The sequence below is a fragment of the Amblyomma mixtum genome, chromosome 10 (assembly GCF_055824585.1).
Source record: "Amblyomma mixtum isolate Tamu chromosome 10, ASM5582458v1, whole genome shotgun sequence".
NCBI classification, from domain to species: Eukaryota; Metazoa; Arthropoda; class Arachnida; order Ixodida; family Ixodidae; genus Amblyomma; species Amblyomma mixtum.
In genome coordinates this window covers 136,158,472-136,175,156 of record NC_143021.1, presented here as the reverse complement: position 1 = coordinate 136,175,156, position 16,685 = coordinate 136,158,472, and the positions used below count along the sequence as shown (strand labels likewise).

The 16,685-nt window shown below is 49.6% G+C and overlaps 1 protein-coding gene across 1 annotated transcript; it reads right to left on the bottom strand.

Moving 5' to 3' along the window:
* Positions 1-4,479: 4,479 nt before the first annotated feature.
* Positions 4,480-16,072, bottom strand: LOC149327037 (uncharacterized). The gene is made up of 2 exons (XM_089564768.1): positions 15,098-16,072; positions 4,480-4,560 (listed from the first exon to the last, which is right to left on the bottom strand). Exons 1-2 carry the CDS (start codon positions 16,070-16,072, stop codon positions 4,480-4,482), a joined length of 1,056 nt encoding a protein of 351 aa, XP_089420894.1.
* Between the last annotated feature and the right edge of the window lie 613 nt (positions 16,073-16,685).

The window sequence follows — 16,685 nt, the reverse complement described above, 5'->3', positions numbered from 1 at the left end:
GAAGAAGCAGAGGAAGCAGCTATAGCAATAGCCATTGCCCAAACCAATGCGGCTTATATACTAAGCGATTCCAAAACAGCCATTCTTAACTTTGCCCGCGGACGCGTCCATCCCCCTGCGTGGCAGATATTGAGAATGTGCACCCTAAATCCCGATAGGCGTATTGAACTCGTGTGGGTGCCGGCTCACTCTGGCAATCCCGGAAATGAGGCCGCCGATAACATAGCCCGAGGACTTATTTGCCGGGCAAATGGCGACCCCAGCCGGGATTTCTCGAGGGAGCGGGCACACACGTTCTCAGAACTAACTCAACAAGCACGCCTTGCCCGTCGACTCTATCCCCCTCCCCACCCCCGCCTATCCCACTCCCAACAAATCCTCTGGAGGCGACTCCAGACCCGAACTCTTCCTACCCCTCAGCTTCTATCCCACTTCCGCCATGTTTCCCCCGAGTGCACTCTCTGCGGAGAACCGCACGCCACCCTAGACCACATCCTCTTCGGCTGCCCTGCCGATCCTCCCCCGCAGGGACAGCCCGCCATCGGTACATGGGAGGAATGGGAGGCCCTCCTTGCGTCGCAGGACCCGGACGCGCAACTTCGCTGTGTGAACCGGGGTGCCAGTGCCATGGCCCTACGTGGCCTGGACACATGCGCGTAATGTGAGGGCTGTGCGGTGGCCCTGAGACCTTGTACGGTCCAAACTCACTTGCTCAATAAAGTTTTCCATCCATGGTCGATAAACACAACAGTATAGTTTTTGCCATTACAACAGATTTTCTTGAACGTTTTCGAGTGTGAACTTGTACTAACAACAGAACATTGTTTACTGATTACAAAACGATACTACAGAACTGCAGACACGGAAAGCAATTACAAAAAAAAATCTGCACTGCTGCAGCAAAAAGCAAAACAACAGAACAATTTTATCACGAAAAACTTCCCAATCATTCTGTTACATTTCTGCATAGATCTGTCGTTTTTTTTTAGGCTGGGTAACACCTGGCGAAGTTAGCAAGGTGAATAGCAGCGAAGAATATAAAAATCCAGAAGCTCACCCCAAGTCCCTTTTTTTTTTAATTAAGCAAGAAATTATGGTGGCGAAATACTGTGATCAGAACCTTTTCTCTGATTATCTTATGAATACCGTCACAGGATAGAGTTTGTCGAATGCCTTCAGTTGATGGGTTGAAGAAATGTCACCGCAATTTACAATGACAGCTTTAAAATCTCGATTTTCTCCGTCGACGAGTATCAATCTGCACACCGAAAACGAGCTACAGGATGTGCGTGTATTCAAATGGTTATGAAGGTTAGAAGAAAAATTCAGCTTCCTAGAAATTCTGGTAAGGCTGTCAGTGCTTGAAGTAGGTGAATGCCCCCCGATATAAAGCTTTTATGTGTTTGCAGAAGGGACGAGCTTGAAATCTGCTTCTGCGTGCACAATTTAGCACTGGACGTTCATGTTCCTTTTATGCCTTAAATGTTGCACCGGACAGTTCTCAGACAGTTTATAAGCGGTTTATGGACTGCCACTGCAATGCTAATTGAGCGAAAAATTGTAATTTCATCGCGCTTCTAGCAATAAGGACGATATATTCGAACACCTACTTTAAAAAGTAGTTTCGAAGACCGCAAGATCCTCCAGATGAACGAAATCTCAGTGACAAGGGTATACTTACCTGCTTCGACCGAAGAAGCCACGGAACTTCTATACTGGGCAGCCATCAAAAAATGTTGGGTCCGTCGGAGCCGACTGTCGAGGTTTAGCCGCGCCGACGACTCCCACAGGACACGGTCTGCGGCGCGGAAGGCCTCGTCGATGTCGTCTTCAAGCACGCTGCGTAGACTCCAAGGGTCGTAACCCAGTGCCGTGCGCAGAGCGCCCATCACTCGCTGCTGAATGGCGATCCCCAGGCAATGAACAGCGAGCAAACGATGCCCTGGCCTGAGGACCATGTACACGACACTGTGCTCCAGGGAGGGAATCTCCGGCTCTTCCACCAAGAAACAAACGATAACTGCACCCTTGCGCACTTTCCAAGCGACCGTTGCACCTTGGTCACCAGACTGCAGCGCGGCTAAAATACGCCTGATTAGTCCGGGACACTCCGCCCAAGACGGCGCAACCGTGAAGCGGTAGTGCCGCCATGTCTCAAGGCACTGCTGTGGTACGACGCAGTAGTGCAGCCACGCTATGCGCCGGAGACAGTAATTGTCGTTCACAGCCGATTGAGCAGCCTGACAGATGGCACGGCGGACGTCGGACGGCGGAAGTTCCCGCAGCCGTGGTAGCCACAACGCGTTCTCGTCGTCGAGACAGTTCAGTGGCGCTGCATTGAAACCTGTCAGTGAAACATGCAAATTTAAAAGCTGTCTGTGAACCGCTGTCGTGTTCATGGACAAGCGCCGTTGCAGAAAGGACATTGCGAGGATGCGTGGAAATGCGCAGCCCTCTTGATGAGGCGTTCACTAGCACCGTTGTTTCTGTTTCAGGCAACTAAACGAGATGCTTCGATGGCTGGAGAAGTAATATAGGCCGCAACGCTGCTCCAGAGCATCATATTTGAATTGTAGCTTATTTAACATTGGCATGCTTCAATGAAAGGCTAGAAAACTTATGCACTGCACAGTGTTCTAACGAAATTATGCAGCGGAAATAAATATTTTTGCAACGTCCGGTTCTCAAGTTTAGTCTCTTTAACTATAAGGAAGCACTTATCGCAGAAAAAGCATTTGCAAAGGGGCAAAATGCAAGAAAATGAAAAACGGACGGCAAATTTATCGAGCATGAAGAACAGGTTTAGTCGATTTGTCAGAAGCATATCACATCTAAAAAGTTGTTTTTTGCGTGCGGCTGCCATGTGCAAGTTGCACTGCCGGAAAATACGTGCTGTGTCACGAGACATTTTGTGTCCGGCACGAAAATAGCCTACTAATTGATCAGCCACTCTAGCTTTTCATTCTCCCTCGAGGCATTAGTGGCTGAGCAAGCCACGTGTGCTCGGGACGGGCGCTTCAGGCGCAACAAGCCATGATTTCAACTGGGCGCCTCATGGCGGCAAAGGTCAGTGCTCACGTCTCGATTTCATAGCGCACTCATTATGGGTAGCTACTTCCGATTAACGGCGCTCGACGGAGAAGTACGCCAAGAACCACATTGCCAGTATCGATTGAAATGAAGAAATGAAAAGGAAATATTCGTACACGGGGCCGGCATGTTGCACAAGTGTTCCTTATAATGCAGCAACGCGATGGAACTTTGGGGCAGCCATTTGTGAAAGGCAAGTGATTCGCTACCATCTAAAGTCCGCGGCATGTGTCTATCGCCAAGGTCTCGACATGCTATGCTCCCGAGATGGCGTTGCAGAACAATATGGTAGCAGGGAAGAATATATTTACAGGTATTTACACGGAGACATATACCAGCAGGCGGGATAGCTGAGAGCAGCTCCGGGCTGACCGAGCGAGAGATCTTTCTCGTTTTCTTTCCTTGTTAATTCGTGGCATAGTGCAGCTCTTCATTGTCGTCGTCACCTGCTACAATTCCCCTGGCTGCAGAACCGCCGTCCGGGCGGCGTATTCGCCAACTGCAGCCTGTACAGCCACAAGGCTTGAAACCACGGTGAATTGATCAGGGTGATTGAGGATTGTCACAACGGCTTACCTAAAAGAGATGATAAATCCTCTTAAACGGCGTTATATGCCACTAAGCATCACGATTTGCGACCTAAAAGGGAAAAAATGGTAAAAAATGAAATTAAAAAAACAATAAAATTACAGTACAGAGAGCGGAGTCGAACGGCCGACCTTCCATACGCAACACGTGCCTCTAAGCCACTGGGCCATAGCGGCGATATCAAGCCGTCGTTCTGAATGAATATTTATAACCAGCCTTAATGTGGCTGCTACCTGCCGGTGGGTGGCGCTGTCATCGCTGGCTGTACCGGCTGCATTTGGCGAACACGCGTCCGGGCGTTAGGGTGCCGAAGTGTCAGCGACGTGGTAGGGTTTAAGGCGGCGGGAGTGAATGTTGTCGGGGACAGGGCGAGAGGACGATGGCGAAGACGCATGGGCAGCGATTTTCTAGTTGACGTCAGTCACTCTGCGCACCATACGGTAAGGTCCACTGTTGTGGGAAAGATGTTTCTCGGTGACAACAACGCGACGCGAAGGCGACCAGAGAAGGAGGAGTGATCCAGGGTCGCAGTTGACATCATGGTGCGACAGCCGTAGGCGGACCTCTGGGACGCTTAAAATGCATTGACCCAATGGCGGGCTATTTGGCGTGCCACGGTGGCTTGATCGGTCGCATCACGGACGTAGGTGGCGGGCAAAACTGGAGAAGGTGGCATGACAGTGTACAAGGGCAAGGATGTCATCGATGGCTCTGGACAGAAAAGTACGGCCGCGATCGGTGAGTAGTTGCCAATTAGCGCGATGCTCAAGAACGACATTTTGAAAGAGAAAGTCCGCGACATCAGTAGTGCAGCTCGTAGGCAAGGCACGTGTGATGGCATACCGAGTCGCATAGGCCGTTACGACACCGATGCACTTGTTGCTGGAGAGGAAAGTAGGGAAAGGGTCAAGAATGTCGAGGCCAACACGGTGAAAAGGTTCCAGCGGGATACTAGTGTGTTTTAGAAGACCTGCAGGCAATATGAGAGGCATCTTTCTGTGTTGACACAGGAATAAGCGGCGACGTAATGCTTAATGAAGCAAGATAAACCCGGCCAAAGCAAACGGCGCCGGATCCGGGCATAAGTGCGGGAGACACCAAGGTGTCCGGCTGTCGGTATACCGTGCAGTTCTTCAAGGACCGAGGAGCGCAGCCGTCGAACAATGGAAAGCAATAGCGGCGGGCAATCGGGAAGCAGAATATAACCAGCCTCTATATATAGCATTCATTGACTACGAGAAAGCATTTGACTCAGTGGAAACCTCAGCTGTCATGCAGGCACTGCGGAATTAGGGTGCAGATGAGTTTTATGTGGAAATATTGGAAGATTTCTAGTTGTCTATAACAACTGCACAGCTACCATAATCCTCTATAAATCAGCAATAAAATTCCAATAAGGAAGGGTGTCAGGCAGGGAGGCACAATCTCGATAATTCTATTCGTCGCCTGTTTGCAGGAGATATTCCGAAGCCTGAATTGGGAACAGTTGGGGATAGCAGTTAATCGACAATAACTAAGAAATCTGCATTTCGCTGATGACATTCTCTTGATAAGTCACTCAGGACATGAACTTGAAAACATGATCAGTGAGTACGACACGCAGGGGAGAGCGGTGGGTCTAAAATGCAATTTCCGGAAAACAAAAGTAATGACGGTCTAGCAAGGGAAGAGCAATTCGCACTTGGCAGCGAGGGGCTGGAAATAGTGAGGGAATATGTCCACTTAGTGACCGCTGATCCCGATCATGAAAGGCAAATAACTCGAAGGATAAGAATGGGGTGGGGCACATAAAACAAATTATTGGTTGTTCCGCAATATTTTAGAACCTTTTCACTTTTATCTCGACAGCTCGGTAACAGCTTGAAATTGAGCAGGGCCGAGAGCGGCGGGTATTCTGTTCGACGATCACCAAGCACGCCTGTTGCTGCACCGCCGCCGAGGCATTCAGTTCTTTGCGGGCGCAAGTCAGCCCAAACAGCGAGGTTGGTTTGGAAGCAATTCTCGTTGTTCTCAGGCTTGCCGGAATGCAATCACCACTACGTCATATTATTAGCCCACAGATCCTAAACAACTGAGCACACAGCCCTTCACCCATACCATCTGGTGCGTCTATGGACCTTGGCTGTCAGCTCACGGTGACCTGTGGCCCGAAAGCTTCGTGGACCAGGGCTCATACGATTATCTTCTCATCGACCGTGACGGGAAGCCATTCATCTTTTCTTTTCTTCATGCTTTCTGCCACGCCTATCGTCATGTGGCGCGTTTCATCGGCACTGCCGCTCTTCTAGTCTGCGTGATCGGGACGATCACTCGGTCGCCCGTGGTAGAGTCACTAGTTAAGCTTAAATCCTCCACTCAAGTTTTAAAATCGTATTGTTTTTGCAAAAACAATGCATAAACCTTACTGCTTTGTCCGTACTGCTTTGTCCACTGACTAGAACGTGGCACACTTTTCGTGATTAGAAAGCTGCAAAGCATAATGCTTTCTTTTGTGTTTGTGTATGAAAAACTAGTATAGTCGATATCAGTGTGTACCGGCCCCGAAGAAAAAGGCACATATATAGGGAGAAATTAAAAAAATGCTGGATTTTCGATTCTATCGTCGCAGCGCTTTTGCACATGGATGCAAACATCAAAGGTATAATATGTAGATGTTAATCGCTCTTTAACACTGCTCTTTGTGACGCTTCTAACGGTGTTTCTAGGAGATTGGACCATCCATGAATGTTCGGCCTTTATTTCCAGTGTTTGCAAGAGCAATGTGAATCGCTGATGAACGTTTCTGAGTTACACGCGTTGGGAAGTACCGATACAAATATACTATTGAATCGCCTCGAGTGATTCTTTAAAGAGAGATCATTTTCAGTTAATGTAGTACAGTTTGCAGGCACCCTTGTATCACGATTAGCTGTCTTTCCTAGCGTTAAGTGTTGGAATTAAATTTTATTTATTTTTATGTGAAATATTCGTCACGGGATAACGAAACTGAACTTTTCAAGGCTTCTTAAAAACATACTGGAGGGCGTTGGATTCTCTTTGCCTAATATTCTTAATTTCCGAAGTATCGAAGGAAGTGAAGTGCTCCAACCATATTTGCGGTCACCCGCTGCAGACTTCCTCTCTGCACACAGTGCTGAATGCTCATCTTATTCAGCATGTCGACATTTGAAGAACGTCAATGACCGCACGCTCACAGGTGCGGTCCAGACTGTGGCAGTGCACTTTCATATCGTCTACAGAAAAGGGTAGTAAGGATGCTATCCACACATCGCACGCGATTAAAAAATTTTGGCGACAAAAGCCAATAAGTGACACTAAGCTGAACGACTAACTTATTACGCTGGCAAAAATATGGCAGTTTTTTTTTTATTACATGTGACAGCAGATCGTTTTTGTATGTCCTCAACCTCTGGCCGAAAACATGCTCAGATTTTACAATGGATCTAGTCACTTATCCTTCTGCTCACGTAGAGGCTTGTACATCATTTCGTTCCAGGAATTAAAAGCCGTTGGCTCAGGTGCTATGATCGCCCAATGAAGCTTCAGCGCGTTATCTCGAAGACAGATGAAAAAGATATGAGTAGCGATCCCGCCATGTGGGCCACCTACCAACGAGGGTTTACTGCATTTACTGTCTGTAGACCTCGAATAGGCAAAAAGACATTGAAATTGTTATAGATTGGTTGGTTTATTACGACTTAACGTCCCAAAGTGACTGAGGCTATCACAGACGCCGTAGTAAAGGGCTCCGGAATTTCGACCACCTGGGGTTCTTTAACGTGCACTGACATCGCACAACACACGGCCCTCTAGAATTTCGCCTCCATCGAAACTCAGCCGACTCGGCCGGGATCGAACCCGCGTCTTTCGGGTCAGCAGCCGAGCGCCATAACCACTGAGCCACCGCGGCGAGGCAAATTGTTATAGCCATTGATCGAAAGATAGTCTATAGACTGTATATAAAGAAAAATGGAAAATAAGCTGACATAAGGGCCCTATTCTCATCTTGCCCACACATGGAAATTCAGGGATACACACACGCATCGAGTAATACAGTCAGAAAGGTAGCCCCCCATCGAAAAGCTTGCGCTTCAGGCCAACGCAGAAGTCAGATTGTCTGCCAACCCCCTTATGACACTGTCTCTCAGACTTGGTGGCCACCAATAAATGAGCAAAAAAGAGCAAACTGTGGGTAACAGCTCGGATCTCATGCTGACAAGCCAGAAGGTGAGGTGAGGTGAAATTTCACTAAAGGCCACAAGAAGCGCATAATTTTTCAGATTTTTAGAAGCTAGCCCTTTAAATGCCAAATGTTTTCCTGAAAAACATAAAAGAAGCTGCCAATTTTAAGCAATCATTTTTTTTTCATGTACCCCATTTTATTGAAGCCACTTCGCTGCATACACATGGGTAGCTGCAGAGCAGTCAGCTCAATGCATCGATTGCGGTTGACGGCACTCAGACACACGGACAAGGGACAGAAGAGAAAAGGCGACGGCAAAGGCGCTGAACTTCAGCTTTATTCCATAACCGCCGACACACAGCCTATATACCAAAAAGACAGGCGCCAACAGGAAGCGATTTTATTTGCTCGTGGCAACAAGAAGTGATACGACAGGTGGTGGCAAAACAACAAGAACTACAAACAAAAACCAGACGATAGAGCAAAGAAGGATAAAACCAGAACAAGGTGAGAGAAAAATTTTTAAGCAAGTCCTTGTTAAAAGACCGCCAACACGTCAAACAGTAGATAGGTTTGACCAAAAGAATATTTAAGAACTGGTCCGATAAAAAAGGATTAAAAACCATACAAGCAAACAGAGATCAAGCGTAGTGAAAAAATAAAGTGAAATAGTAATAAAAACATGCAGTAGAAACAAAATGGTCATTGGGTTAGCAAACGAGAATTTAGCAACGAAGGTGAAGCGAACAAGTAACACGGCTAAAAGTGGAAGTCAATGTACAGTAAAACCGAGAGATATCAAAAAATGAAATTCAGCAACTAGTATGGCTAGAACGATGCAAGAAAAGGGAGGTTTACGAAAAAGGCAGGGCATGTAACACGTTTGCAAAACCAGGGCTAGGTCAAACACATGTAGAAAGAAAGACAATCTCTTTTTCCGGGAGGGAAATGCGGGTGTTGTTATAAATTCACCCTGGAGACTCAAAGCCTCGGCGGCAGCAACCGTTTTATAGCGTCAGCTTATTCCGGTGCTTTTTTAATAGAGTGACATTAACCAATTTTAAAATTTTCAAGGATACTGTTTTCAGAACGTAGAGGTACAAACTGTACATCATAACCACATGCCGCAGCAATAAACCAGCAATACAACTGTGCTAGCAGCAGCTTGCCGAATACACTGCAAAGAAGCCATGCCATACAAGAATTGGTGTCATCGTGCAATGTTACATGCAGAGTGATATTTTGGTATACGTGCCAGAAAAACCATTAAAATATTGTTGTAGAGCACAATGTTTCTAAAGGTGTAAACAAGCATTTTGGTTCTTTTTGTGGAACCATACGCATAACAGGCAACAGGTGAACAATAGTCACTGCACCTGAAGTAGGCTCAACTACTATTTGTTAACAGCACTGTATCGAGAGCTACGTGAGCGACTATATTTTGTACAAATTTACAGTTAATGTAGTTATAAGCTAAGTTACAGCAGTAAAGTCGCATGTGGTGTGCTGCATGCTTTTCTGCACATGACAGTGAGCCTATGTTGAGAATATTTTTCTAAACTGGCAGGTAAAGTACGCATCCCTGAAAAAGATAACTACCATGAACGGCCGAGGAGGGATGGCACAACCGAAGGCAGGAAGCACCACATGACCCTGCAGATGCTGCCGGCTGGCAAGTGGAAATGAATACATACAGACCAATAACTGTGAGTGCCGGTAACAATGTATTGAATGACGAGAAAAGAAATTGTTCAGAAACCAAAAATAGGAATTAATATAAGAACATAAAAAGCGATGAGATAGCCCATGACAGAAGAAATGAATAGATATGTAATGCACCCATATACATATACACCCATATACATGAGAGCCAGGATGGCTCTCATAACCACATTGAAAGATGAGCTGGCGGGAATACCACTGCATTTTATGCGTGATGAGAAGGTCATAGTCATTCGAATATAGAATGCGCAGGTTTTCATAAATTCCCACCAGGGTGCATTGCACCAGCGTCTAAGGTATTCTTAAATTGAACATTGCGACAAGTGTGCCTTGCGTAAATGATTAGAGAGATTTGAAAGAGGCATGTCTTCACTAGCAAGAAGCCCGATATCTCACGTCACAGCTTAGCATCACACAAAAATTGGTAATGCAGCTAACAAATCTCCCTACAATTAAAAACTGCACAAAATTTGTCGAGTTGTAATGCAAGTAAGATCAGGACAAACTAAAAATACCGAAGGAACACTGGTTAGTGTAATGCAAGGAGGTCTTTGGGTAGAGTCCCATGCCTGGGAATAGTTCTGAGCTTATAGAATCGCCGGCAGCACAGCTGGTGGCAGGAGACCGAGAATATATAACAGAAAGTGGAAATAAGTAATAAACCAGCGCCGTTGGCTAACGACATAAAAGCGGGCTGCACAAGCGAGGCGTATAGCAAAAAGCAACAAATCCTAAATAAAAGTGCAGTTGCATTCCCGATAGTTTGCAGTGCTGAGGAGAGGAAGCATCGACACCTGCAGCTCAAGAGGCGCATGGATATTTGACATTATACTATCTGAACTACTGTTCTTTTGAGGAAGCACTGATAAGTTTACAAATGTCTAGGCAAGGATTGTGCACCAGCGTTTCACATATGCGATCACTGTCTCCGAAAAATTTAGTCTGACGAATATTATGGCGTAAGCACTAGACCGATAAGTGCCAATCCCAAGCAAAAAAATTTGCAGAGGACACTTAAGCTCCGTCTCAAAAGTGTGACGTGATAGCGTGGTGCGTTAGGCTTTCCATTCTGAGCAGTTTGGCAGCTTTGAAAAGATTTTTTCTTTTATCAGTTGTTTCAATTGTTTATTGATCAATTACACACTAAATTTTCTTAATTAGCGTCATCAAGTATTGGCTTTATACTCTGAGCATTTTCAAACCTTTCAACCCAAGCTTTGCAATATTTTCATTTCTTCTATTAATAATTAAATTCTATTAAATGGAATCATAATGATTCCATTTACTCGTGCCGCATATCCCACGCCAATCAATCATCAATCACTAGAACCACAATTACCACGATACAATCTTTCTACGCCTGCCACGATTATAGGTTGCCGATTCGAATCTCTACCGTGAGCTAGGCTGTAACCTTTCTGGTAAGGTTGTGCTGCACGAAAAAAAACTGAACCGTATGACACTATCTGGAACATTTGGCAGAAAGCGGTTGGAATGATACGAATTTTTTACGCAACCCTCGATGGTTTCCGACACGCGGTGCCGACGGCTTACGCCGAACGAGCTGTATGCGCTCTCGCGTAATTGTCCGCTGTCTGTTGGAAGCTGGCCTAACGTTAGCGTTCTGTCGTGCGGCACTGACCGCTTATCGTCGTCTTCCAAGTATTGCAAATTCATGCTTTAGCAGTGATTCAAGTGTAATAAATATTTTTAGTAGCTTTCCGCAGCGCTAGCAAGCGCCTGCGTAACCCTGTAGTGATATCTGGTGGCATTTTTATTTACCACGGCACCTGAGTACTAAACGCTCACGGAGATTATGAGAACAACACTTGCCACGCCGGATATATGCCTCTCTTCTTGTGGCGCCGCATCGTAGCTTAGGCGGCTGAATGTGAACGCAGACTCCCTCCACTACCATCCCTATATAGCCCCACACTAATAACGCGTAGGAGAGGAACGTTGAGCGGGACTTACCGGTTATGCGATTCATCCAGGCTAAGCGACACCGCGCAGGTGTCTTTGTTGACTTCCAAGATAACAAGACGTCACACTGCGGCCTTTCTTTGTGGCGATGGCGTCGAAGACGCGCTTAAGAATCGCTGCAACCCGCTGATATGCCTAGCATATGCGCAGCAATAGTTTTTAACCTGCTATGCAAACGTGTGCACAAAGTCGTGCTCAGTCGCAGGCCAGTGCCAGCTGCTGAGCGAATCACAGAGCGAGTCGAGCTTTCGGTAACGACGCCGCCCGCGGGCACACCGGGCGATGAACTGCGCGCTGCTCTCTGGCTGCCCTGTATTCGTCGCTAAGCCTAGCCCGTTTCACATTGATGCAGTTGTAGTGTAGGACGTCTACGAAGGCGCTGCGTCGCGAACGGCTAGCGGTACGTCTCAGCTCAGTCCAGAGGCAGCGATCAGTCCCAGCGGCAGCGATCAGCGCACACGCTCGAGCATCGGCGCCGTTGTCTTCGTCCTCTTCTTCCTCACGCCAGCCGCCCAAGGTTCGGGAGCCGAAGGCCTGTCTTACAACTTCCCCCGGGCGAAAAGGCGCCATCCTGGCGGCCTAGGGAGATGTGAGGACGGCGGGATCGTAGTATGGTTTGAGGCGGTCGGTGTGGACAATTTCACGGCCTCGGCGACGATGATCAGTAGACGGTGTAAGGGGTTCGATGAGGTAATTGACGGGGGATGTCTGCTTAAGAATGCGGTAGGGGCCCTGGTACTTGCTGAGAAGTTTGGAGGAAAGGCCGGGACTTGAGGAAGGAACCCAGAGCCAGACCAAAGAGTCAGGAAGATAAGTGGGAAGTAGTGCAGAGGGATCACGGGTGCTTTTCTGCTGCTGCTGGGAGTGTGAAGTGAAAGACCGGGCAAGCTGGCGGCATTCTTCGCCATAAGTGGCGGCTTGAGAAAGAGTCGTAAATTCAGAAGCATCAGGGCGGTAAGGGAGAATGGTGTCCATTGTGCAAGAAGGCTCACGGCCGTAGAGGAGAAAGTATGGAGAGAATCCGGTGGTGGCTTGAGTAGCGGAGTTATAAGCATAGGTGACGAAAGGTAGAACGCGGTCCCAGTTGCAGTGATCGGAAGCCACATACATGGCCAGCATGTCGCCAAGAGTGCGGTTAAAACGCTCAACCAGGCCATTTGTCTGCGGATGGTAGGCAGAGGTGGTGCGCTGAACGATGTTGCATTCCCGAAGGAGAGCTTCGACAACTTCAGACAGAAAGGCTGGACCTCTATCACTCAGCAACTCTTTGGGAGCACCATGGCGAAGAACGATGCGATGGAGGATGAAGGATGCAATGTCGTGGGCTGTACCAGATGGCAAAGGTGATGTTTCGGCGTACCGGGTAAGATGATCGATGGCGACGATGATCCAGCGGTTGCCGGCTGATGTGCTGGGAAGAGGGCCGTAGAGGTCGATGCCAACACGCTCGAAGGGCTGCGCTGGGCAAGGCAGCGGTTGCAAAGGAGCGGCGGGTTGGCGAGGTGGGTTTTTTCGGCGCTGGCATGCGGGGCACGACTGAACGAACTTGCGCACATAACGGTACATCCCGCGCCAGTAGTACCGATGTCGTAGGCGGGTGAAGGTCTTCAAGAAGCCGGCATGAGCACACTGGGGATCATCGTGGTAGGAAGAGCAAATGAAGGAGCGCAGATGGGTCGGAATGACAAGCAGCCACTTGCGACCATCCGGAAGGTAGTTCCGACGGTAAAGAAGCTCGTCTCTGATGGCGAAATGGTGGGACTGACGACGCAGAGCACGGGAAGGAGGTCGAGGCGATTGGCCAGATAAGAAATCCAAGAGGCAAGCGATCCATGGGTCTTTGCGTTGCTCGGTAGCCATATCAGCGGGCTCAAACGTCAAAGAATACAGGGCGCAGATAGAAGACGCTGCCTCAGATGGCAGAGGGGAACGTGAGAGGGCATCAGCATCCGCATGTTTACGGCCGGAACGATAGACCACGCGGATGTCGTACTCTTGAAGCCGCAGAGCCCAGCGCGCCAGTCGACCAGAGGGATCTTTCAAAGACGACAACCAGCAGAGGGCGTGGTGATCGGTGACAGCGTCAAAAGGGCGCCCGTACAAGTAAGGGCGGAATTTGACTATCGCCCACAGGATGGATAAACACTCCTTCTCAGTGGCAGAATAGTTCGCTTCAGCTTTTGTGAGTGTCCGGCTAGCGTAAGCGACAACATATTCGTCAAAGCCAGGCTTGCGCTGCGCGAGGACTGCACCCAGGCCGACGCCGCTGGCATCGGTGTGGAGTTCCGTCAGAGAACGAGGGTCGAAATGGCGCAGAATTGGCGGAGTGGTCAAGAGGCGACGGAGTGTCGTAAAGGCTTCATCACAGGCTGGCGACCAGGCCGAAAGGTCGTGGCCGGAAAGGAGCTTGGTCAGAGGGTCGATGATAGTGGCGAAGTTGCGGACAAAGCGGCGGAAATAGGAGCAGAGGCCCACGAAGCTGCGGAGGTCTTTTACAGAAGTCGGTTTCGGAAATTCTGCTACAGCTCGCAACTTTGCCGGGTCCGGGAGAACGCCATCCTTGGACACGACATGTCCGAGAATGGTGAGCTGCCGAGCTCCGAAGCGGCACTTTTTTAAATTGAGTTGAAGGTCAGCGTCGGCCAGGCAGCGAAGAACGGTCTCAAGGCGCTGTAGGTGAGACGAAAAATCCGGCGAAAATATCACAACGTCATCTAAGTAACAAAGGCATATGTGCCACTTAAGCCCGCGGAGTAGGTTGTCCATCATGCGCTCGAATGTGGCGGGGGCATTGCAGAGGCCGAAGGGCATGACATTAAATTCATAGAGCCCGTCGGGTGTGACGAATGCAGTTTTTGGGCGATCGGCCTCTGCCATCGGCACCTGCCAGTAACCAGAGCGCAAGTCCAATGAAGAGAAGAACTCAGCGCCCTGCAGGCAGTCGAGGGCGTCGTCGATACGAGGGAGAGGGTAAACATCCTTGCGTGTAATCTTGTTGAGACGACGGTAGTCAACGCAGAACCGGATGGAACCGTCTTTTTTCTTGACAAGGACCACCGGTGATGCCCACGGGCTTTGCGACGGCTGTATCACGTGGCGCTTGAGCATGTCGGTAACCTGTTCGTCAATGATGCGGCGCTCAGCGACTGACACGCGGTACGGACGTTGGCGCAAAGGGGCATGTGTGCCAGCGTCAATAGAGTGGGTAACGGTGGTTGCGCGGCCCAATGATATTTGCTGGTAGTCAAACGAAGCTGCAAAACGGTGCAGGACGGCGACAAGTTGGGCCCTTTGGGTAGGCGTCAGGGCGGCGTCGACGCAGCGGTGAAAAACATCGAGAGGAGACGGATTGGCGATGGAAACAGGCGTAATGGCGCTGATGTGAAAGTCGGCCGAGCTACCGACGAGGGGGTACGTTGAGGCGGGATCTAGCACGGCAACACTACCAAGTGATTGGCCACGGAGCAGAGTGGTAGGGCAGGAGAACGGGTTAGATACATAAATAGCGCTGGAGCCACGAATAATTGTCACCACGGCATGAGGCAGCAAAACAGATTTCTGGTCAGCGCATCGTAAAGAGGGCGTATATGCGACAGTGGCGTCGGAGAGAGCAGCAGGCGAAGGCCGCGGTCGCGCCACAGCATCCGCGTAAGTTAATGGAGCCGTGATCAGTGGCTGCTGAGGAGGTGGAGGAGGAGAGGGCAGTACCTCGGCGACCTGCTCCTGTATGACTCGCTGGATGTTGGGAGTGAGCGGCGGCGCAGGAGTAGGTGGGCTGGTCGACAAGCACAGCTGGCGGGCGACTTCTTCACGGACGTACTGCTGAATGTGCTGGAGGAGCGACTGTTGGTCCAGAGCACCGTCCCGGGGAAGAGCCAAGCTGCAAATATTTGCCTCTTGAAAGCCGGCTCGGCGGGTCGAAAGGCGCTGTTTGCGCAGCTCATCGAAGCTTTGGCAATGGCTTATCACGTCGGAGACAGGCTGGGGATTCTTCGCGACGAGCATCTGAAAGGCGTCATCATCAATCCCTTTCAGAATATTTCGGATCTTGTCTGCCTCACTCATGGAAGCGTTGATGCGTTTGCAGAGATCGACTACATCTTCGATGTAGCTGGTAAAGTTTTCGCCGCTCTGTTGTGCCCGACTGCGCAAGCGTTGCTCGGCACGAAGCTTACGCACAGCGGGACGGCCGAAGACCTCCGTGAGGCTGGTTTTCAGATCCGCCCAGCTGGAGATGTCCGCTTCGTGGTTGCGGAACCACAGGTTGGCAACGTCGCTTAAATAAAATATAACGTTGGTAAGCTTGACGCTGTCGTCCCACTTGTTATACGCGCTTACGCGTTCATAGGAGGCCAACCAATCCTCCACATCGGTGTCATCCGTGCCGCTGAAGATCGTGGGGTCGCGCTGACGGACGGCACCAGAACAGATGACAGCAGGGCCAGCAGGCTGGGCAGGTTGGGCCGGGGGGTCGGGCACCGTGGTAGAGCCTGGAAGCCTGGGCATGGTGAAGCCTGGGCATGGTACCTTGGGCGGCTGGCGTATCTCGATGGTGAGAAGAGACAGCACCTCCACCAAGTGTAGTGTAGGACGTCTACGAAGGCGCTGCGTCGCGAACGGCTAGCGGTACGTCTCAGCTCAGTCCAGAGGCAGCGATCAGTCCCAGCGGCAGCGATCAGCGCACACGCTCGAGCATCGGCGCCGTTGTCTTCGTCCTCTTCTTCCTCACGCCAGCCGCCCAAGGTTCGGGAGCCGAAGGCCTTTCTTACACAGTAGCTGACTACACTTCGGAACTGGCTAGTGAGGAGGTGCTACCCTCGCTGCCGTTTTACTGTGAACCCCTTCTCACAGTAAAATAATGATATGCTCGGTTTCCGCGACACCTTCAGGAGCGGAGCTAGCAGAGGCCAGGTGAGCCGCCGCGGAGCAGCAGCAAAGCATCTATGGGAAGAAATTTTGTTTGTATGCTGTTATAGCTTGTATCGACAACTCGATATTGGCCAACGATACTTTAGCCCAGGGCTAAGTATGGACGTGAGGAAACAATAGTAGCGCTTTTTACTGATGCCGGCGGCCGGCATCCAGACTGGCAGGCCGGTCCTGAGAGGCGCGCCTGTGC